The sequence below is a fragment of the Mirounga leonina genome, unplaced genomic scaffold (genome assembly GCF_011800145.1).
Source record: "Mirounga leonina isolate KUSES-001 unplaced genomic scaffold, KU_Mleo_1.0 Mir_165, whole genome shotgun sequence".
Classification (NCBI taxonomy): domain Eukaryota; kingdom Metazoa; phylum Chordata; class Mammalia; order Carnivora; family Phocidae; genus Mirounga; species Mirounga leonina.
Window position 1 is genome coordinate 56,523,001 of NW_023270415.1, and position 23,445 is coordinate 56,546,445.

General features: G+C 32.6%; 1 protein-coding gene across 3 annotated transcripts in view; it reads right to left on the reverse strand.

The window, feature by feature from the left end:
* The window catches only part of CSMD3 (CUB and Sushi multiple domains 3), a 1,201,062-nt gene that overhangs the window by 48,643 nt on the left and 1,128,974 nt on the right, over positions 1–23,445 (reverse strand). For 2 of the 3 annotated variants that reach the window (XM_035011782.1, XM_035011780.1), the window contains 7 exons: positions 22,494–22,688; positions 18,990–19,163; positions 12,036–12,209; positions 9,150–9,323; positions 7,027–7,212; positions 4,921–5,094; positions 2,749–2,931 (listed from right to left, as the gene is read on the reverse strand). In XM_035011782.1, the coding sequence (XP_034867673.1) occupies positions 2,749–2,931; positions 4,921–5,094; positions 7,027–7,212; positions 9,150–9,323; positions 12,036–12,209; positions 18,990–19,163; positions 22,494–22,688 (1,260 nt within the window). The remainder of the gene's footprint in view (positions 1–2,748; positions 2,932–4,920; positions 5,095–7,026; positions 7,213–9,149; positions 9,324–12,035; positions 12,210–18,989; positions 19,164–22,493; positions 22,689–23,445) is intronic. The other variant, XM_035011781.1, reaches the window with a different exon arrangement.

A 23,445-nucleotide genomic window follows, 5' to 3' on the forward strand; every position in this document is an offset into this window, starting at 1 on the left:
GGAATGCCTGGATAATTTTTAATTTTGAAAATATTTTTAAATTTTGAAGTATATATAGAATCACCCAAATTATTATATGCACTTGTATCAATAGTGTAAAAAGTTTTTGCTTGTTTCACACATCTTCTGCAACATCATGCACCATCATTTTTTTTAAAGATTTTATTTATTTGTTAGAGAGAGAGAGAGAGAGAGGGAACACAAGCAGGGCAAGCAGCAGGCAGGGGAAGAGGAAGAAGCAGGCTCCCGCTGAGCAAGGAGCCTGATGCGGGGCTCGACTCCAGGACCCTGGGATCATGACCTGAGCCGAAGGCAGATACTTAACTGACTGAGCCACCCAGGCATCCCCATCATTTTAAAAATCCTTGTCAGTTTGTCAAAATGCTATATTCTTTAAATGGAAAAATGAAGGGGGGGAAATCGGAGGGGGGGACAAACCATGAGAGACTATGGACTCTGGGAAACAAACTGAGGGTTCTAGAGGGGAGGGGGGTGGGAAGATGGATTAGCCTGGTGATGGGTATTAAGGAGGGCATCTACTGAATGGAGTACTGGGTGTTATACGCAAACAATGAATCATGGAACACTACATCAAAAACCAATGATGTAATGTATGGTGATTAGCATAACATAATAAAAAAATTGTATTTTTCTATTTATTAAATTATTTTAACACATTTTTTGATATTTTTATTTTCACATGTGTTTTATTCATCACATCCATAAAGTCTATGAAAGGTTTGTATTTTACTGTAGGTTACTAAAGTAAATAATATTACAAAACATTTGGAATAAAGAGAATAAAAATACTACAAATTCCACCACTCTGTTCTATATAATCATTTTTGTGTATTGTCTTTTATATTTTGTCTCAAATAAATATCATTTGCCTTGATTTTACTAGAGTGCATAATTCTGAATCTTAATTTTTAACTTTTACATGATTTACATTTTCTCATGGCCTTTATTCTAATATTTATTGATGATATATATATGCAAGATTTTTCTGATTGCTCTCAAATTCTTTCCAGAAATTGCTAGTCATAATCAATTATAAAATTGCAACATTACAATTGTGTGTTTTCTTTGATACTTTTTTTTTCTTTAGGAAAAAATCCTCAAAAGTTAATAAATCAAGGCTATATATATTCTATGGATAAATCTGGATTTTTGTCAAATTATCCTAAAATATTATAACAATAAAAAACCTCTAGAAGTGTTTTAAAGTTCTAGTTTTGCTGCACATACACCAGAATTTCATTTTAAAATAGGTGAAAAATGATGCTTTGATGTTAAATTATAATTTTCTTATTACTAGTTATGTAGAATTTTTTTCTATATGCTACAATTTTTTTTTTTTGGCTCTTCTGTATTTTCTGTTCTTTTCCTCTGTCCATTCATCTACTAGAATCTCTTTTTCTAAATGATTTGTATGAGTTCCATCCATGAGAAAAATGATAATTCTGTTATATTTGCTATAACTCCTGGTTCTTTTTTTTTTTTTAAAGATTTTATTTATTTATTTGACAGAGAGAGAGACAGCTAGGGAGGTAACACAAGCAGGGGGAGTGGGAGAGGGAGAAGCAGGCTTCCCGCCAAGCAGGGAGCCCGATGCGGGGCTCGATCCCAGGACCCCGGGATCATGACCTGAGCTGAAGGCAGACGCTTAACGACTGAGCCACCCATGTGCCCCACTCCTGGTTCTTTTTTATCCATAATGTACATACTAACAAAACAAAGTCAATACCACACATTTCATCTAAAAAACATTTTGTAGTTCAGCTGAACAAAGTGATGGCTTAGATATCACCCATGTCATATATGATATAATTATAGAGATTTTTCCTTTGGAAAATAAGTTTGAGAAATAGTCTTAATGTTTTTTGCTCAGCAACATTGTTTCTCAGCTAGTTTCCCTATAATAGTAACTAACCTGCAAGTCTCTCTTAATTAAGATTAAATCTGGTGAAGTTAAAGAAAAAAGATAACTATCTTTCCTAGAATATGGACACTAATTTTAAACATCATAAAAAGATTCTGAAATATAATCAATCAAGAACCTGTCAAGAAGGTTCTATTGCTAATTATTTCCTATTTATAAAAACCAATACATTTGGTATAACATCAAGTAAATTTCATAAGCACCTTTGCAAGTTTAGTTTTTGCACTAAAGTCATCTCAAAAAGAACAATTTAAATTAAGGATAATTTTTCAGCAACACTTCATTTTCTAGCCAATCTGGTAAAGATTTAATTATGTTGCCTCTGAGCCAGTCAGAATGATTAAGAATTTTACTCAAATACTGAAAAATTTTAAGGATTCTAGCTACTAGCAACTGTAGTCTATAAATAAAAATCTCATATATATTTAGGCATCTTTCTATATTTTTCCTGAAAACTGAAACAGATCTTGAGGTAATGTTAAGAATAATCTATTTTTCCCCGATAGTGTCTATTATGTAAAGCACTGTGATAAAGGGGAAAAAAATAAACCCTTTTAACAAATATTTTTAACTTTTATAATTGAGATGTTTGTTATGACATGAACAATCTTTGTGCATAAATAGCTCATGAGAGATATTTTTTATAATTATTACCTATCATAGTTCTTTTATAGGATGATGCTTTTATTCCAAGGTTGGGGACAGGACAAATGGGCAGGAGATATTTCACCCATGGTAACCAACTGAATTTGGATACACATTAAATTACAACACTTTTCAATATATTTAGTTTCTGCTTAGATTACCTTTGCATTCTGGTTGCCTTCCAGTCCAACTGCCGTTGGCTAAACATGTTCTTTCTTCTGAGCCGTGAAGGATATAACCAATATCACAAGCAAAATGTACAGAATTTTTGGTTCTGAAATCACTTTCCTGTCTAGAACCATGCCCAGGAGTACCTGGATCCCCACATGTACCCGTAGCATCACCTGAAATTCAGTACAGTTTAAGTTAATTTATGTCATTAAACATTCCCTATGTTCATGATTTATTTAATCCAACATTCTTGTAGCCTTTTGTTTTTGTGCATGCTGTGTTTTAATATGACAAGTTGACTGGGTAAAATCATGATTCACATTTCCCATCCAACTCCAGTCACAAAAATAAGCCTAAATGAAAATGAAAATAGTTGCAGAGTATGGCGTTATTTTTTGTATCGGTGATATTTGGGCCTATTAAACAGGTTAAAGACATTTCATTAGTATTTCTGAAACCTGGCTAATAAACAAGTTAATGGAAAATTTATAACTGATAGTACTAGGAAGTCATATGACAACGGATGTATAAAACTAAAATTAAAAACTGGACTTGGTAATTTGCATGTTTCCTTCTTTGAATTTCCTAGTTGCTGAAAAACTTTTTTTGTTAAATTAGAACTGTAATGTTCAGGAAAATGTAAATGTCACAATATAGTATTTCCTGTAGCCTAAAATTTCACCTCCTGATTTTCTCTACCAATGGCCAATGACCAAAGATAAATGAATTGTATCTTTTCCAATATGAAAATATAAACTGTAAACAAAGATAAAAAATTCTGGATTAAGTTCCTAATAAGGATTTTGCTCATGATTAGGCGTTCATCTTTTCATTTTAGTGTTAACGATTTATTCAGTCCCTTTATCGTGTCTTAAATAATTCTAATCACAGTTGCCACAGTATTATTACATGTTAAGAGAGAGAGAGAGAAAGTTGGAAGACATATACGTTGAAAATGCTGTCTGTCCAGATGCCTTTTTTGACATGCCCAGTGTATTTGGAATCCTTCTTTATACTTCCTCATTTTCATGATGAACCAAAACTTTAAGGTCACTATTTCACTTTTAAATATCTATGTGCATTTTTTCTTTGCAATTCAGTAGCAGTTTCCTAATACATTGGGATGTATGCATATAAGTTTATGTTTTCATGTATAATCAGTTATCTGAGTTAACTATGAGTTACTCCAAGATAAGAGTTTTAATTCTCATTAAAATCATTTTTATAGTCACATTAGAAGTAACAGTGTTTTTCAAATCTATAGATTAAATTTGAAGTCCCAGGCAGTCAGTTCACAGGGACTAACCACTAATCACAAGGAGATTCTGAAATAGGTAACCATTTCATAACTTTTACTCCTAAAAGGAAAACAATGTAAACAACTTCTAGTAAGTCATCAACATGATCTCCACAGAGATAAAATAATATGAAAATAATGGGCAATATATAAATAAAAAACAGGCAGAAAAATAAGCACCAACATCTAGTTGATGGGTGAAAACATATAAGTAGCATCAAATAGGGAGACAACACGGGTCTAAAATTTAGTTGATATTTTTTAAGAAAAGCAGTGGCTTAAACAGCTGATAAGACCTATCAAATACTCTGCAAACAAATTATTAATTTTAAATAGCCTCAATATTCATTTATTATAAGTTAACTATTGGGGTTATAGAAACTCAGGAGTGATAGATAAATATCTTTCATAAAGCTTGGCTTAGTTTAATCTAAAACAGGGCTTTGTTTTAAAAATATGTTATTAAATAATCGATTGTATAGAAAGTTTAAAAGAACTGAACTCTAACTGAAAATCTTGAAATAACATTTTGTATCTGCTAAAATGGATCAGTTCATTTTAATGAACAAAAGCACAATACACACAGTAGCATCCTGAACGTAGTTAATTACTTACATAGCTACAACACAGCTCAAAACATACCTGTAATTTATCATCTACAAGATGAGTATTAACTTGTGCTCTGAATTTATATTGCCTTAAGAAGTATTCCAATAAATGTATAAACTATGTTGCAGCTTCTCTCATGAGATTTTTTAAAAAAATGTATTATTTTATCTCTTCTTATTGTTTTGGGTATATATTCCTAATAATAATAATAATAATGTAACTTCCAACACACATTGTCCAATTTTCCAAGAGGTACCTGAACAATGAGGTTGTGATCCACTCCAGTGGCCGTTTAATTGGCAAGTCCTTGATGACTGGCCTAGAAGGGTATGCTTTCCTGTGCAGGAATAGTGAACAGTGGACCCAAAGGTGTACTTCTCACCAGACAGGACTGCATTAGGAGGAACGCCAGGGTGTCCACAGTCAATCACTACAATACATAATTATTGAATATAAAATTTTTTTATATCTCCTATCGAACAGCCTGCACCACGTTTTATGAAATAAATCAGAAGTAAATTATCTGTTCAAATATACCTAGCCTCCACAAGTAAAAAATCCATGTGAAAGCTGGCTTATAAAAAATAAAATGGAAGTTGCAGTTACATGAGCCATCCTGTTAACCCACTCACCCGTGTTTAGCAGGAACACTGTAAGCAAGCATAAATGAGTCAGCATAAGTCTGCTATATGTGGGGGTGGTGAGTGTGTGTTTGTATGCACATGTGCATGGGTTTAAAGTATGTATGTGCCTGGACAAGGATATGCAAGTTAGATAGAGGAGAGGAGTAATGTGGATAATCTAAATAAGGACCTACAATGCTATATAGGATTCAAAATGAGCCCATACAGAAATTAAAAGGGAAGAATTTTGAAGGTAAAGGAAACGGAATGAAGATGGATATGTGACACACAATCTAATAATGCAGTCTAGAATAATTCCATTTCCAGTCAGTAATGAATAAATCATGCTGTACAAAGAAAATACTCAGCGGCTTGTTAACTAAAACACTACTAAGCATAGCAGAATCAGGTATCAGTGCATTGTCGAATTTTCTTTATAACCTAGAGGTAGCCTGGGAACTAACTGTGTACCACCTTTTAGTTATAACTTGGAAAAATACTGATTGCAATATGACTCCAGAGTTTTAAATGGCACATAAGGGGATATAAACGTAATAAAACCCTTGAATACTTTGCACACTACCAGAGATGCTATAGGAAATGAAGAAAGGCAAAAAGTATGAGAGCTAAGAAAATGTGAAGGAGTTCATGTTTACATGTCTTATGAAAGATTTTTAACTTGAATGCTATAGCCACACAGTCAAATAAGTGAATTACTCAACTATTAGACCACACTGTCTGCACAAAGAAGTGAAATACATTTTAAGAAAAAGATCAACAATTGAATTATTTGCTATAGAAGCTGAAATTTAATGAACACTGCATGAAGTTTTGTTTCTTCATTAGTGCATGAATGATGTCACAATATTTTCAAAAAATCCCACCCTGTAAACATAAAATACCTTTAACTAAAACATTATCATAAAATAATTTTATAATTTAGAAACTTAGTACAACCCCAAATTACTTGCACAATGATTTCTTGACACACCACTCCTTCAATCTATAAACTTCTCTTTTTTATCATGATTCATCAATTTTTTGAGACATAGCTATAGTTAAGACTTAATAACTAACTGAATATTTCAAATTCATGTTCATTTCTCTATGTTCTCACATTATTTCCTTACTACATGTGCTAATTTTATGCACATCTGCTACAATTTATCTTATTTATATTCTACAACTCCAACAAAACATATGACAAAATGCACTCAAATAAATGTTCACTGACTTGAAAGATGATGTGTATCAATATTTACTGCATTTATATGTATATGTGTCTGTAATATGATAAATGTTTAAATCAGTAAGTTTTAAGTCACACATTTGTCTAAATCCGTAAGTATTCTAAAGCCCTGGTAGATGTTTACATTAAGACTAATATTGCCTTGAATGAAATTTAAAATATTAGTACAAAAAAAAATCAAAATGTAATGCCCCTTAGGTATGGTAATGTCATAGACTGTAACAGATGCTGCTTTTCATAGTCTATCTGCTTTATCAAAGCTCAAAATCAAAGAATCACATTAATATTAATAAAAAATGGCATTCAGGCATTGAATTGTCAGAATATAGGGGACCATAGTTTCAAAAATGAAACAATAAAATCAAGAATTAAAGTAATAATTACAAACACGATCCTTCTGATATATAGTTCTACATAATTTATAAGAAAATAATAATCCATGTTGCTTCCATGGCATTTTCACAAGGAAGAATTCACATTATCTACTTACTGATACATTCTGGTAAAGGTTTGTCCCACTGTCCATTTGGTTGACATATTAAAACCGAAGATCCAAATAAGAAATATCCAGGATTGCAGTCATAGAATACCACAGTGCCATAGGTGAAATTTCCATGTTCTATTTTACTTTCTCTTTTGGAATTGGCTGGAATTCCAGGATCAGAGCAGTTCACCACTAAACAAATGTCAAATTTTGGAAGTTATGTTTGGAATAATATATACAGACCTACATAGATTTCCATTAGAAATGGAGTTTCAAAGGTAAATTTAACCAAACAAACCGAAGATTCCAGGAATAAAATTAATACATGGGCTACATAGATAATAAAGTGAAAGCCATGTGGTTGAAAACACAGAAAAAAGGAAAACTTTTCTGCAAAAATTTTTGAACAATAGTAACTCCATAATATTCTACTGAGTACAGATGTAAAGAATGATACCTTAAGCTATAAACCATAAAGCATGTCGAAAAATTATAACTTGGTTGTATTTTCTCAGACAGTATAAAATATATCATACCTCTTTGCAAATAGAAAAACAGCAAAAATCTCTTTAATCTGTTTCTATAGAAAAAAAAATAAAGAAGCCTCCAGTGTTGGCATCACAGTAAATGAGGACTCAGTCTCCCCAAAAATATGAAAAAATAAATGCCAAAGGTAAGTTCCATTAATCATAAAGCAAACCACAAGTAAAATGATCTAAATGACTTTCTCTATGTAGTCATAAAATAGGTACAAGATAATAAAGCTAAGCAGTTAAAATAAAACTTGGTAACTTCTTACTAGACACATCACCAGAGGCAAGGGAAACAAAAGCAAAAATGATCTATTGAGACTTCATCAAGATAAAAAGCTTCTGCACAGTGATGGAAACAATCAACAAAACTAAAAGGCAGTCTATTATATGAGAGAATATATTTGCAAATGACATCTGATAAAGGGTTAGTATTCAAAATCTATTAAGAACTTATAAAACTCAACATCCAAAAAACCAAATAATCCAGTTAAGAAATGGGCAGAAGACATGAATGGACACTTTTCCAAAGAAGACATGCAGATGGCTAACAGACACATGACAAGATGCTCAACATCACTCATCATGAGGGAAATAAAAATCAAAACCATGATGAGATAGAGATACCACCTCACACCTATCAGAATGGTTAAAATAAACACAAGAAACAACAGGTGTAGGCGAGGATGCAGAGAAAGGGGAACCCTCTTGTACTGTTGGTGGAGATGCAAACTGGTACAGCCACTCTGGAGAACAGTATGGAGGTTCCTAAAAAATTGAAAATAGAACGACCCTATGATCCAGCAATTGCATTACTAGGTATTTATTCAAAGGATACAAAAAATACAGATTTGAAGGGGTACATGCACTCTGATGTTTATAGCAGCATTAAAAACAATAGCCAAACTATGGAGAGAGCCCAAATGCCCAATAACCGATGAATGGATAATTTTGGATGGATAATGGATAATATGTACAATGGAATATTACTCAGCCAAAATGAAATCTTGTCATTTGCAACAACATGGATGGAGCTAGAGTGTGTTATGCTATGTGAAATAAGTCAGTCAGAGAAAGACAAATACCATATGATCTCACACTTACGTGGAATTTAAGAAAGAAAACAGATGAACATATGGGTAGGGGGAAGAAAGGAGAGAGGGAAACAAACCATCAGAGACTCTAAACAATAGAGAACAAACTGAGGGTTGATAGAGAGAGGTGGGTGGGGGATGGGCTAGATGGGTGATGGGATTAAAGAGGGTACTTGTGGTGAGCACTGGGTGTTGTATGTAAGTGATGAATCACTGAATTCTATGCCAGAGACCAATATTGCCCTGTATGTTAACTAACTAAAAAGTTTTTTAAAGTCCCCCACCCAAAAAGTAAAACCTGCTAATTTTAACTTTTAAGAACATAAGATAAAAATTAAGGAAAAAAGACAGCAAAGCTAATGAGAGGACATCAATATTAAATCCTTCTGTTTTATTAGCTGAAAACATTCTATTATTCTGACCAAGTTATTTCAAATGTTGTCATCTATGCTCACACAGACACATTATTACCACGCCTTAAGCTGGAATATAATTAGACGTTTACCTTTGCACACTGGTGGAGGATGGCTCCACTGTCTGTTGGCCTGGCACTGTGCCTTTGTTGGCCCTTGCATAACATACCCAATATTGCAAGAGAATGTCACCACATCATTAAAGTTGAATCCATTGCCACTTGTTCTTCCATAAATTGGACTACCAGGGTGACCACAGCTAACAGCTAATAGCAATGGGTGGGGGAGAGGAGAAGCACAAAGCAGAATATTTGGTTATCAGTTATCACATGACAGTTACATTGAATCATTTCAAACGAAATGGAAAGAAGACCACTTTTATGTGAAAACATATTTAAAGTACTTTTACTATTGCAAGGGAGCAATTTAGAATGCTTTCAAAATAGTCTAATAGAATAGAAATATTATATTAGTAAAGAGACAAATATTTATAATTGTGATCATTTCATGCTAGTGGTACAGAGATGTTCTTTCATTCTCTCTCTATTTTGTTTTGTTTTTGTTTTTTTGGACAAATACTGTAATTCAAAGAAATCTGGGAATGCTTGAAGTCCATGTCACTAGTTAGAAGCAGAAAGGAATGAAACTGAACCTATTTTCCTTTTCTAGTTAAGTTTAAGAATGGAAGGTCCATAAAGGCAGTTTTTTGTATTTAATTTTGAAATAGTTTAGTATTATTTATACAATTAATTTTTATGAATAGTAGATTGCCAAGCAAAGTGTGCTTGAAGAATTAATGTGACTGTATAAAGTAAACAATAAAAATACTGCATGATGTAGCAGCATTCTCCTTACTCTTCTGAGATACCAATATGAACACTGTAAACGTGTTGATTTTACTGGCTTATCTTCTTCACAATTGATACTTGATAATTTAGCACACTTTTGTTTAGAAGTAATGTATCAATTAGATAAATTATTTAAATGTTTTTAGGGTTATAGTTCTATTCCAGATTTTATGTACTGCTAGGCTTTTCCCAAACAACTGTATTTCTGTTAACTGTTTTACTGCATCATCTCACTCTATTAATCAAAGCAACTCCAGTAATAGTGCTTCATAACTGGGCATAGTGAAAAACCATAGTCACTTTTAGTACTTTTGAAATGACCCAAGAGCAGTTATTTTTCAGCTGTATTGTTAATGTCAACCTACTCATTTGGAAATTTAACTGCATCTTATTCTTGTTAAAATTATCAATAAAGAAACCAGTTTTACCCCAAGGGCCAATTTTCTTTTATAGTCTCAATTACTCAACAAAAAAAAAACAGTGGTATTAGTTGGCTATGCCTGAATATAGATGAAATGGAAAAAAATCTAGGACAGACCCAAGCATAATGTGCTGTCTTTAAATCATCAGTCTGTGTGAATATGCACACGAACATACACACACACACCCCTTAGAAAAGCAATATTAATTATTAACTCTATGGTCCATTATTCTATTAAATTTCAACACCTGGAAGTATTTTCCATGAAACTAGAACTTTAATAAATATGTTTTGTTTGAATAAAAATTTGACAATGAAATCTATAAATATGGATGTAATTAGTCACCGAATAAATGAAGTATTTCCTGTGAATCCATGCTAAAAGTCCCATGCATTATTTATCTGAAGCCTCCAGAATGTCTATAGTATGATCATAAGATGTTATAATTACAGCATATTTACAGGTTTATTCTCATTTTCTAACACCAATTTTGATATAAATGTCAGTAATTGTGGATGGAAATGATCAGGAGAAAGAAAAAAATATGGAACACATTGATAATTGCCTTTCTAGTCCAAAATAAGACATACTGTGATGTGAAATACTGTGTACTGGTGGAGATTAAGTGGATTAAGCAAAGTAAAGGAATTTTTAAAACTATAAGTAAGTAAAATAAAAGTATTGAATATCGATATTCAATTCTATTCTTACTTTTGTGCTATTACATTCAAATTAAATGCACAGTGGGCAAATCTATGCCATACACATAGAAACCACAAAGCACAGCAGCTGTATTTAAAAAATAATAACAAAAAACTTTTATTTTACATCCCACTTTATTCTTCATGTGAGAACTCATAAGTAAATTAACTTAAAAGGTCAGATAGATATCTTTTGAACCAGTGAGAGATATTATTGAAACAATTCCCAAATTACATAGTGTTACACAATTTTGTATGAATTTTAAAATAGTGAAAAGAGTGCTGTAAAACAAAACTTTAAATAGATTTTAAATATTTCATATAAACTTTTATGAAAAAATACTATAATTACATCAGCTGTGTATATGTAATCTTGATGGATTTAAGAATAAGATGGATTTTGAAGCTAAAAGGAAAGATAATTATAAATACCTTTAACCATTCACTTTATGTATAATAGAATTAAGGCCTAGAGAGATTAAATGACCTGCATTAGCACATATAATTAGTAATGGAACTGAAATGAGAACAATAGTTCTTCATATCATGTCTAACAAGTTTTTCCCCCCACTAATTACACTCCATCAGGATCTGATTTTGATATGACAGCCACAGCATCGTAATTATTAGAAAAAAAATTATCCAAAGTATTTTCACTATAAAAAGCTTCATAATATCACATTATGAAAGTACTGATGCTGCTGCACATTGGTCTCAAGGAATCAAATCCTTGTAAGTTAACATTTGTCAAAAATATACCTTCCACATAAGAATATGCATTTATAAATATTGTATATTCATATTAAATACTAGAATAGCTGAACTTAATTTCTTGTCTTTATGATAAAACATAATAACAGACATTCCAATATTTTCTTCCACTTTCTTGGTTTTATGGATGGTTTTATGTGTGTGTTTGTTTGTGTGTGTGTATCTTACCTAAGGAAAAAGTATGGATAATTATATGAGACCAGAGGCTTCTAATTACTTCTGTCATGCTTACTTACGCACACAGGATGGGAGCTGACCAGACCAGTTGTGATCCTGTTGGCATATTCTTACTGAAGAACCAATTAATCGAAAACCAGGATTACACTGATAAACAACTGTGTCTCTGTATCCATAATTTTCTCCAATGACTTGACCATTCACAATGAGCTCTGGAATTCCACAGTGACCCGCTGAAATGGGTCAGAAAGTAATATTTTTAATATTGTGATTTAAGTTTTATTTTTGTACTTATATACATATATAACATTACTAAACTTTTAAAGTTTATTTATAAGCATGCTACATATGATAATATGACATAAAGGTAACTACAAGATACTCAGCAAAATGCCAAATATTTGGGATTTAAAAGAAAATGTTATTTCTAGTAACACTTGGGTCTAAAAGTAGTTAGAAAACATTTCTAACTGTATAGAAATAAAAATATATCAAAATTTAAGGAATGCAGATAAATCAGTGTTTAGTGAAAAGATTTATAGTGTTAAACACTTTTATTGGAAAGGAAAAAAAGATACACAATCGATGAGTTAAGATTCCACCTTAAGAAGAGGAAAAAAAGAGCAAAATAAAGCCAAAGTAGATGAAAGGATATATTGCAAATAGTTACCAAAATCAAGGAAATAGAAAATAGAAAACCATAGAGGACATTACCTAAGCTAAAATGTCTTTCTTTAAAAATGGCAAAAAAATTGCTAACCTCCTAGCTATTTCTATCTAGCATACACAAAAAAGACCAAAATTACCAATAACAGAAATGAAGTGATACTACTACAAGCTTACAGAAATTAAAAGGATAAGGTAATATGAAGGACAGTTTTATGACAATACACTTAACAGTTCAGAAGAAAAGGGCATATGCTTTAAAAATTGTATACCAAAACTAACACAAGATAAAATAGAAAATATGAATAGTCTTTCATTTATTAAAGTACTTGAATTTTTTTTTTAGATTTTATTCATTCATTTTAGAGATAGAGAGGAAGAGCCTGTGTATGCACTCATGGGGCAGGGGAGGGGCAGAGGGGGCAGGAGAGGGACAAGCGGACTCCGCACTGAGGTGGAGCCCAATCTATTACATGTCCCGGAGATCATGACCTAAATGAAAACCAAGAGTCCCAAGTTCAACCTATTGAGCCACCCAAATGTCCCCCCCCAACACTTTTTTTTTAAATAGGCTCCACACCCAGCATGGAGCACAGTGTCGGACTTGAACTCATGACCCTGCGATCAAGATCTGAGCTGAGATCAAGAGTCAGATGCTTAACCAGTTGAACCACCCAGGCATCCCCAAAAGTACATGAATTCTTAAACAAAATCCTTCCCACAAAAACCACTCAGGCTCAAATGTTTTTACTGTTTTAACCAAATATTTAAGTTAAAAAAAAATATACACACCCTTAGAATAGAAAAGAAAGGATTACTTCTTAATTTGTTTTATGAGGTAATCACAGCCCCAGTAGTAAAACTGGAAGACATTAAAAACCAATATCCATCATGAAAATAGATGCAGAACTCATTAAAACTTTAGAAAACCAATCTAGAAACATACATAAAATCAACCACTGTAATTTGACAGAGTGAGATAGTGACATATTAATAGAGTGAAGGGGGAAAATATGATTACTTCAATAGATGAAGAAGAAGCATTTGGCAAAATTCAGTACCAATTCATGATGAAAACTAACAACGTATTTAGAATGTAAGGGAAATTTTCAACCTGATAAAGACATCTGCAATATTATAGTAGGAAGTATGTATTTGGTCTTGGTCCCTGTTTCTGGCACAGAGCTCCTAAAACTCTTGGAATTTCCTAAATGATAAGAAAAAAAATGTGTCTTGTTACGTTAATGAGGTGGCTTTGAGATCTCACCTAAGTATGTAGGCTGGGTGCCAATGGAGCCAACCATATGATTAGAAGGTTGGACCTCCAGGGAGGAGAGAAAGACTGGAAGTTGAATTAATTGCCACTGGCTAATGATTTAATCGATCATGCCCAGGCAATGAAGCCTCCATAAAAAACCAAAAGCACAGGGTTCGGAGAGCCTCTGGGTTGGTGAACACAAGAAGATTTAGGAGAGTGGGGCCCTCAGAAAGCATGGAAGCTCCACACCATTCTCACATACTTTGCCCTATGCATTCCTTCCATCTGGCTGCCTGAGTTACATCCTCTTGTAATAAACCCGTATAGTAAGTAAAATGTTTCTCTGAGTTCTGTGAGCCACTTTAGCAAATTAATCAAATCCAAGGAGGGGGTCATAGGAATCTGTGATTTAGAGCCAGTCAGAAGCACAGGTAATAGCCTGGGCTTATGACTGGCATCTGAAGGGGCAATGGAAAGCAGTTTTTTTTTTTTTTAAGATTTTATTTATTTATTTATTTGAAAGAGAGAATGAGATACAGAGAGCATGAGAGGGGGGGAGGGTAAGAGGGAGAAGCAGACTCCCTGCTGAGCAGGGAGCCCAATGCGGGACTCGATCCTGGCACTCCAGGATCATGACCTGAGCCGAAGGCAGTCGCCCAACCAACTGAGCCACCCAGGCGCCCCTGGAAAGCAGTTTTATAAGACTGAACTTTTAGGGGCACCTGGGTGGCTCAGTTGGTTAAGCATCTGTCTTTGGCTCAGGTCATGATCCCGGGCTCCCCACTGAGTGGGGAGTTTCTTCTTCCTCTCCCTCTGCCCCTCCTCCAGCTTGTGCTCTCTCTCTCTCAAATAAATACAATATACATTTTTAAGATCATTTATTTACTTGAGAGAGCGAGAGAGAGAGAGAGGGAGCACAGAGGAAGAGGGCACAGAGGGAGAGGGAGAGACTCCCTGCTGAGCAGAGAGCCCTACTTGGGGCTCAATCCCAGGACCCTGAGACTAGGACCCAAGCCAAAGGCAGATGCCTAACCCTCAAATAAATAAAATCTTTAAGAAAAAAAAAAAAGACAGAAACTTTAACCTAAGGAATCTGATGCTGTCTCCAGGAAGACAGTGATAGAATTGAGTGGAATCATAGGAAACCCAGTTGGTGTCCAGAGCATTGTTTATTGTGAGAATTGAGTCTCCAGATGCCAAAAGACATCTAAGAAGAAGCTCCAGTTAACATATTTACCAAAGAAATACTGAATTCTTCCTTCCTCACGTAGGGAATAAGACAAGGATGACCACCCTCACCAGTTCTATTTAGCATTGTTTTATTGGCCCTGTGCAATACAAACATTAATACAAAGGAAGAAAGAAAGCATAAATTTGGAAAACAGAAAAGTAAAACTATTCTAAGCTCAGATGATACATATGTGGAAAATCCAATTTTAGGAAAATCCTAAAACTAATGATTTAGCAAGTTTTCAGGATACTAGATAAATATTTCAAATAATTGTATTTTATATATTAGGAACAAACAATTAATGTGAAAATGTAAATTAAAGGAAAATGTAATTAAAAATGAACAATTTCACTTATAACATTAGAAACACATTAAATATTCTCAGGAATAATTTTAGCAATAGACATAAATGATCTCTATGCTAAAAATACAAAATATTGCTATTGCAAAAAATTGAAGACCTAAATAAATGAATAAATATACTAAATAGAGTATGCTTATTAATGTCAAAGATTCAACATTGTCAGATGCAAATTCTCCTCAAATGATGTATGGATTCAATGTGACCTAATCATAATCCTACTAGATATTTTTAAAAATAAAAATTGATAAACTAAGTCTAAAACTTATATGAAATTGGAAATATACACAGTATCCAAAGTTATCTTGAAAATTAAGAAAAATTTGAAAGATATACATACAAAATTTCAAGGCTTATTATAAAACCTACTCAACAAATAGTGCCCTTCTAGAGAAAAACTAAACCTCAATTTTACATCATTCATTATACATACAAGAGCAAACTAAAGATAAATCCTAGATATAAAAGTAACTCCAAAAACTATAAAACTTCTAGAAGAAAATATGAAAGAAAATCTTTGTGACTCCTAGCTGAGTAAAAGTTTTGTAAACAAGACACAAAAAGCAATAACCAGAAAAGATAGACTTTAAAAAAATTTAAAATTTCTGCCTATTAAAGGAAGAAATAAGTAAGCAAGTCACAGGCTGCAAGAAAATATCTATAAAGCACATAATAATGAAGTCCTTACCACCAGAATATACAAAGACTCCTACAGTTCATAATAAAAGCCAATTCAATATAAAAAATACTTCACCAATTCACAAAGGAAAATTTACAAGTGGCCAAAAAGCTCAAGAAACTGTACTCTATCAGTAATCATCAAGACAATGCGTATTAAAATGTTATAAAATACCTTTATGCACCCAATGGAATGGATAAAATTAAAAGACTGGCTATACCACATGCTGGAGAAAATGTGAGACAAGAACTCTTCTAGGAATTTTACTCCTAAATCTTTAAGAGAAATGAATACATATGCTCACAAAAGATTTTTACATGAATATTCATTGCACCTTTCTTCATAATAGCCCCAAAACTGGACAAGGGTCAGGTGTCTATCAATAGGGGATTGGCCAACATGTGGCATATTCATATAATGGAATTCTATTCAGCAATTAAAAAAATAGTGATACACACACAACAACATGGAAAGAGAATGAAAGAAGTCTTACACGGTATATAATTTAGAATTCCAATTGTAAGGATTTCTAGAAAGGGAAAACTAACATATGGTAAAAAAACAAAACAAAACAAACAATTATTGTCTCAGGGTTACAGGGAGTTGCAGATTGGCTGTACAGGGCCATGAGGAACCTTTCCAAGGTAATAGTAATATTGTATAACTACAAAGTGGTTTAAGTTAGACAGTTATACACATTTGACAAAACGCATCTCATTTTGTGTTTATGATATATACATTCCATTGTATACACATTTTGCCATGGTAAAAAGGAATCAAGAAAAGTAAGCAAATATTAAACTCTTGGTAATGATATGCATGCTGAAATGTTAAGCAAAAAAGTACAATGAATTCTGCACGTTATTTTTAAATACATCCAAAAAAATGAACTGATGGATTGATAGAGGCTTGAAGGATAGATAGATATGTGATAAGCAAAAATGACAAAATGTTAATTGTAGAATCTAGGTGGTGGGCACAGAGACACCCACATGGCAAGTGTCACAGTCAAGTGTTTCAACTGAAAAACTGAAAAATTCATAATAAGATGCTGGCAGACTAGGAATAAATGCACTGTATTTAGAGAAATGATCATAAGCACATACTAGTGGCCATTATTAGCCAAAAGTGTCTGTGGCTATAAGAACAAGTTTTTTGTTTTTTGTTTTTTTCAAACATGAGAATGACTGGACTACATTAATTCTTAAAGTCAAGTTCAAGCATAAGATTCTAGGATTTGCTTGTTTGGCAATTGCATTTTCTTTCTACCCACATCCTTCGGAGTTTATATTAGATGTCAACACTACACCTTCTGCAATGGATGGTGATGCTGTCTTCATAGACTGAGAGGCAATGTTTTCTTATAAATCTTTCTGTTATACCTTATCTCTTCAGAAAACAGAATCAGGATTTTAAACAGGTGAATAAAACCACCCTCTATATACAGTATTCAATAAATAATACACAATACACAATAACAGTTCATCAGGGCAGAGAGCCACAAAATATAGCATTTCAAATTTAGATTACATATACATTTTCAAGTTTATATGTAAACTAAATAATCTGTAATTGATATCTGCATAACCAAAATCAGTTTGGAACTATGAAAAATATTTTGATTATTTAATCCTATATAAATATATAAAGACTTAATTTTGTACCATTTTTTATATAATAGCCTTATAGCATATTCAAATATACATGCTCTTATAAATAAACCATTGTTGCTAGGCTTCCAAGTGTACTTATTAACAAATATACTTGAGAAGGGAAAAAAGGATTTTAATCAAAACCTGTGGCTATACCTTTTTTTAAATAATGATTGCACTAACATGAATATGCTCAAGTTATAAGCAAAACAATATGTATCTAAATTGTTAAAGTATAGACTTTTCTGCCTTGCCTCATATTCTTAAATAGAGTAAATATTTATAGACAAAACACTGTCCCATCTAGCAATACCCTGGTTGATAATAAACAATGATACTTAAATTAGTAAACAAAAAGATTATCTCTTGTTCCCAACAGACAAGTGAATAATTATTAGAAAAATTTTCATTATGCTTAATTCAGTACTTGCTGTCATATCTTGAAATCATTTTGGAGAAAAATAAATCATAAATCATACCATTATCTTAATATTAAAAAAATTATTGAAGTCTTTGAAAAAAAGATAAAGCATAAATCATTATATTCTTTTAATAATAAAGGAGGAAGGGCAAAAAGAACTAGCTAGTTCAGTTTCTTTAACTGAACAGTTTTTTTTATAATGAATTAAAAAACCCTAAGAGGGAAAAATCCCATTTGCCTAAAATCAGGTTTGAAAAAATATATTTTAAATAAGTTTAATAGAAAGTAATATTACACATGTTAAAATCTTATGAAGTTAAAAGGGAGAAAGAGTTTAAATGCGGAAATCATTTTTCTCCTTCGATCATTACCTTAAGCAAATAGGTGAAAGGAGAATTGACTATGGTTTAGAATGAATTAACTTCTACAGTGATTAATCCAGCTGAGTATGCAGACATAATTTTCAGCAATTAGTTTTCACCTTTTTATTTTCACATGCCTGGAGGAAAATGTGTCTCTCCTTAATGGCATAAGATTCTCATTTGAAATACTAGTTGATTAACTTTAAGGGTTATCTGTTTAATAGCTTTTCTACCATGAGACATTTTTAAAGTTAAACATTTTCTGGTTAGCATCCTTACTGAGTCAATATAAATGATCATCTCTTGTTATGGAAAAAGAGCTGCCTCCTTTTCAGAGGTGGGGGGTGGGGGTGTGTTGGTTAAAATGATTCAAAAATCTGTACCTAGGCATCTGGTTTCAGATCCACTCCAAAGACCTGAAGAAAGGCATTCCCGTACAGCAGAGCCCACAAGCATGAATCCGGAATCACAGGTAAAGATGGCCGTGGAGCCATATGAAGTTTGAGTTCCAATCTTATTTCCATTTGGAGGTGTAGGTAGTTCTCCACAGGAAATAACTTGAAAACAATAAAAAAATAAAAATGCTTAGAGACATAGTCAATGTGCACTTATAACAAAACCATGTTTTTAACACTTTGAATTCTCTATGATCTGACATATTCACAACTGAAATCGACATTTGTAAGACATTTCGAATGAGTGTGAAAATGCAGAGAAAATAGATGACACAATTTAAAATCTATCCTCTTTGAGTTCTCTTAAAACGTTCTGAGGGACAGCAACATGTAACGAAGCTACTTTTGCATCTTTGCTTAGCCAATCTGATCACTCAGCAGGTTGTCATAAAAGAAAAAAAATCACAAGGTGAAGGATTTCCATCCTTTTGACTTACCTGAGCCAAAATTTCCTCTTTAATCTGAAACAATGCTAAAAGAGTACAGGAATACCTCACTTTATTGGGCTTGGCAGATGTTGCGCCTTTACAAATGGAAGGTTTGTGACTGCCCTGCATTGAGTAAGACTATGAGGGCAATTTTTCCAACAATATTTGCTCACTTTGTGTCTCTGTGTCACATTTTGATAATTCTCACAATATTTCAAATTTTTTCATTATTATTATATTCATTATGGTGATCTGTGATTACCACTCACTGAAAGCTCAGATGATGGTTAGCGTTTTTAGCAATAAAGTATTTTTTAATTAGGATAGGTACATTATTTTTTAAACACAATGCCATTATAGACTACAGTATAGTGTAAATATCACTTTTATATAAGCACTGGGAAGCCAAAAAATTTTTTTGACTTCCTTTATTGCAGTATTAGCTTTATTAGGGTGGTCTGGAACTGAACCCACAATATCTCTGAGGTATGCTTGTAATTACAAGTAATTTTTGTTGAGATCTCCACAGTTTATAAAGAAATATACATGTAAAATATCATTTGACTTTCAGAAAAACCATTGGATAGAATGATATTTCACATTTTGTTTGTAGGTTTTAAAAAACTAAAAAAGAGATTGACTCACTAGGTCATTTAGAACCCAGCTCTTATAACTCCTTCATATTTAAAGAGTGCAAATAAAATGTCTTTCTTGAATAAAAAACAATAGTGGATAATGTTTATTGAGTGCTTATTTTGTACCAGACACTATTACTAGTGCTTTAAGTTAAATAATTCTCAAAACAACTTTACGAGGTAGGTGGAGTCACTATCTGAATTGTATGGACTAGGATAGAGCACATAGTAGTTAAGTAACTTTAATAAGGTCACACAGCCTATAAATAGCTAAATCAAAATTAAAACCCAGTGGTCAAACTCCAGAATCCAATACTTAGCCACCAGCCTACAGTGCTGACTTTCAGATCTAGGCTTTAGGTGTCCATTAGGCAGACAAAGAGAAAATTTGCAAACTTTAAATTGTTGCATGTAAAATTTTAAATACAGTGATTGTTTTAAACCAATCCCTCAACAACACTTTGCAGTAGCTATACTATTTATTAATATTAATAATATTAATATTTATATTATTTTAATTTAAAAGATGAATAGAGAATCAGCAAAATCACTATTCTTTCCATTTTTCTCAATGAAATGCTATCTTAAATTCTTTGTCTTTCCCCCACTCTTACCTGTAGGCAGGGACCTCATTTTATGTATCTCTTAAACCCTTCAACATCATAGATGATCCCTTAAACCCTTCTACATCATCACAAAAGAACAAGACAAACATTTGTTGAATGCCTGATTAAATTAAAGATTTTATTGTAGATAATTTTTTCATAGCTCTTTGAAATTTCTCTATCCCATGTACCTCTATAATGAAATAATACTGGAAGAACAATGAGGCTAGAAGCAAAGAAAACTCCTAGGAGAAAATGCGAAAGAACAGGGCAAAAATTAAAAAATATAGATGCCATATTTTTAGAATATCACAATTATAGTTTTGACATCTATTTTTGAGGTTTTAATTCATCAGTATGATTATCTTACAAAAGAGGGAATCCCCCTTATATGGATATTAAAAAAATAGATTGCAAAATAGAATATTCATCAATAAAATAATAGTAGATACTCGCATACTTATTAAACAAAGACAATTGTTTGCTGTGTTGAAATTCTTAATAATCATAATCATAATCCTATTTAGACTTCTGATTCCTTTATTAGTTTATTTATAAATTATGAGTGTTTATGTCATAAATGTCAGAGTTGTGTTGGGCACAAAATGAAAAGAATGAATTTTCAGCCTAGCATATTTCCTGGCACAAAGTAAATACTCAATAAATGTAGGGACTTCATAATATTTCACCTGAATGTCCTATGTTCAGTTAACTTATCTATGTCAGATACTGGCAATTTATATAATAAGAATGCATGGAAATAGAATAACAATATGTTCAATTTGATTCAATAAATATTGAGGTCATGCTGTGAATCAGGTTCGAGCTGATATTTTCAAGATAACATACCATTAAATCTTTATAATAACTACAAGGTAGGTATTATTGTAATTTTCTGGCTTAAGAAATTTAGGATCAGAGAAAATGAACATCATATAATATAGTGATTAAAAGCCAGAGGGTTGGGCTCGTGGGTGGCTCAGTCGTTAAGCGTCTGCCTTCGGCTCAGGTCATGATCCCAGGGTCCTGGGATCGAGTCCCACATTGGGCTCCCTGCTCTGCGGGAAGCCTGCTTCTCCCTCTCCCACTCCCCCTGCTTGTGTTCCTACTCTCGCTATGTCTCTCTCTGTCAAATAAATAAATAAAAAAAATAAATAAAAGCCAGAGGGTATAGTCTGACAGCTTGGATTGAATCTCATTTCTCCACCATTTATAGGTTCTGTGATTTGTGTAGAAATTATTAAACCTGGGGCTCAGTTTCTTTTTTTGACAAAATAAGTATAATAATATCAACTACTTCATAAGATATGGACTAAACAATAAATGAATTAATACACGTAAAGGGCTAAAAGCAGTGCCTGCCTGGCAAGTTTTAAGTATACAATAGGCATTATCAAGTTATTGTAGTAAATGATAGACTTAGAATCCAAACACAGGATTTCTGTATCTAAAGCCGGTCCTTTTTTATGAGCATTTACTAAAAAAAAAAAAAAAAGTTACAAAATTTTAAAATTTAATGAGAATAAATTGTCTTTTTAATAATATTATCTCATTATTGCTCTAGTGTGTTTGGAAAAGGAAGTGACCAAACAATTCAATCAAGTGAGGAGAGTATGTGTTGTAATGAGCACTGGGTATTTATATAAGACTGATGAATCACAGACCTGTACCCCTGAAACAAATCATACATTATATGTTAATTAATTGAATTTAAATTAAAAAAAGAATAGCTTATGAAATAAGTTTAGCTGAGTGGATACTTACTTTGGCAATATGGTCTTTCATTTCTCCAACTCCAGGTACCATTAGGAAGACATTCAATAGAAGCAGGACCTAGCCCATGATAACCAGGATCACAGCTGAAAACTACCTTAGTTTTGTATTCATAATGGGAGCCATTCACAATTCGCCATCTTCCATGTTCCAAGGTAAAGGAATTGATGCTTGGACATGTAACAACTATACCATAACCAAGAACATAAATGTTAATCAGTCATGTCTGTTCTACTTAACTGTATCTTGTATCTATTCCATCCCCTACATCATCACTACCTTAATTCATTCACTATTGTGCCAAAGTCCTTCAGCTTTTTTAAAAATTTATTTTTCATGTTAATCTTTTCCAGTCCCCCAGCTCTATGGTATTGCTGGCAGTTCCTTGAATATGTTATACTATTTCACACTTTAATGTCTGTGTACATATTATTCTATTTACCCAGTATCTTTATTACTGCCTTACCTCTACCCTCTTCTTTCTTTTCTTTCTTGGATATTATCATATCCAAATTTATTCCTTAATACAGAAAGACATGAAATGTATTTTAGTGATGAATCATTCCAATTATATTAATTTGTTAAAATTTTCTCTTTTCTTTGAAGCTGATTTAAAAGTATTCTTTTTGAAATCTTTCTTCCCAACTTTTATGAGATACAAATGACAGGATGTAGGAAAAAGGGAACCCTGGTACAAGTTGGTGGAAATGTAAACCAGCACAGCCATTATGGAATATATATGTAGAGCCAATATGGAAGATCCTCATAAATGAAAAAGAGGACCACCATATGATTCAGTAATCCCAATCTGGGTATACATCCAAAGGCAATGAAATCAGGATCTCAAAGAGATATCTGCATGCTCATGTTCATTGCAGCATTGGTCACAATAGGCAATATATGGAAACAACATAGTCTCATTAATTCAGAAATTTTGGAAGGA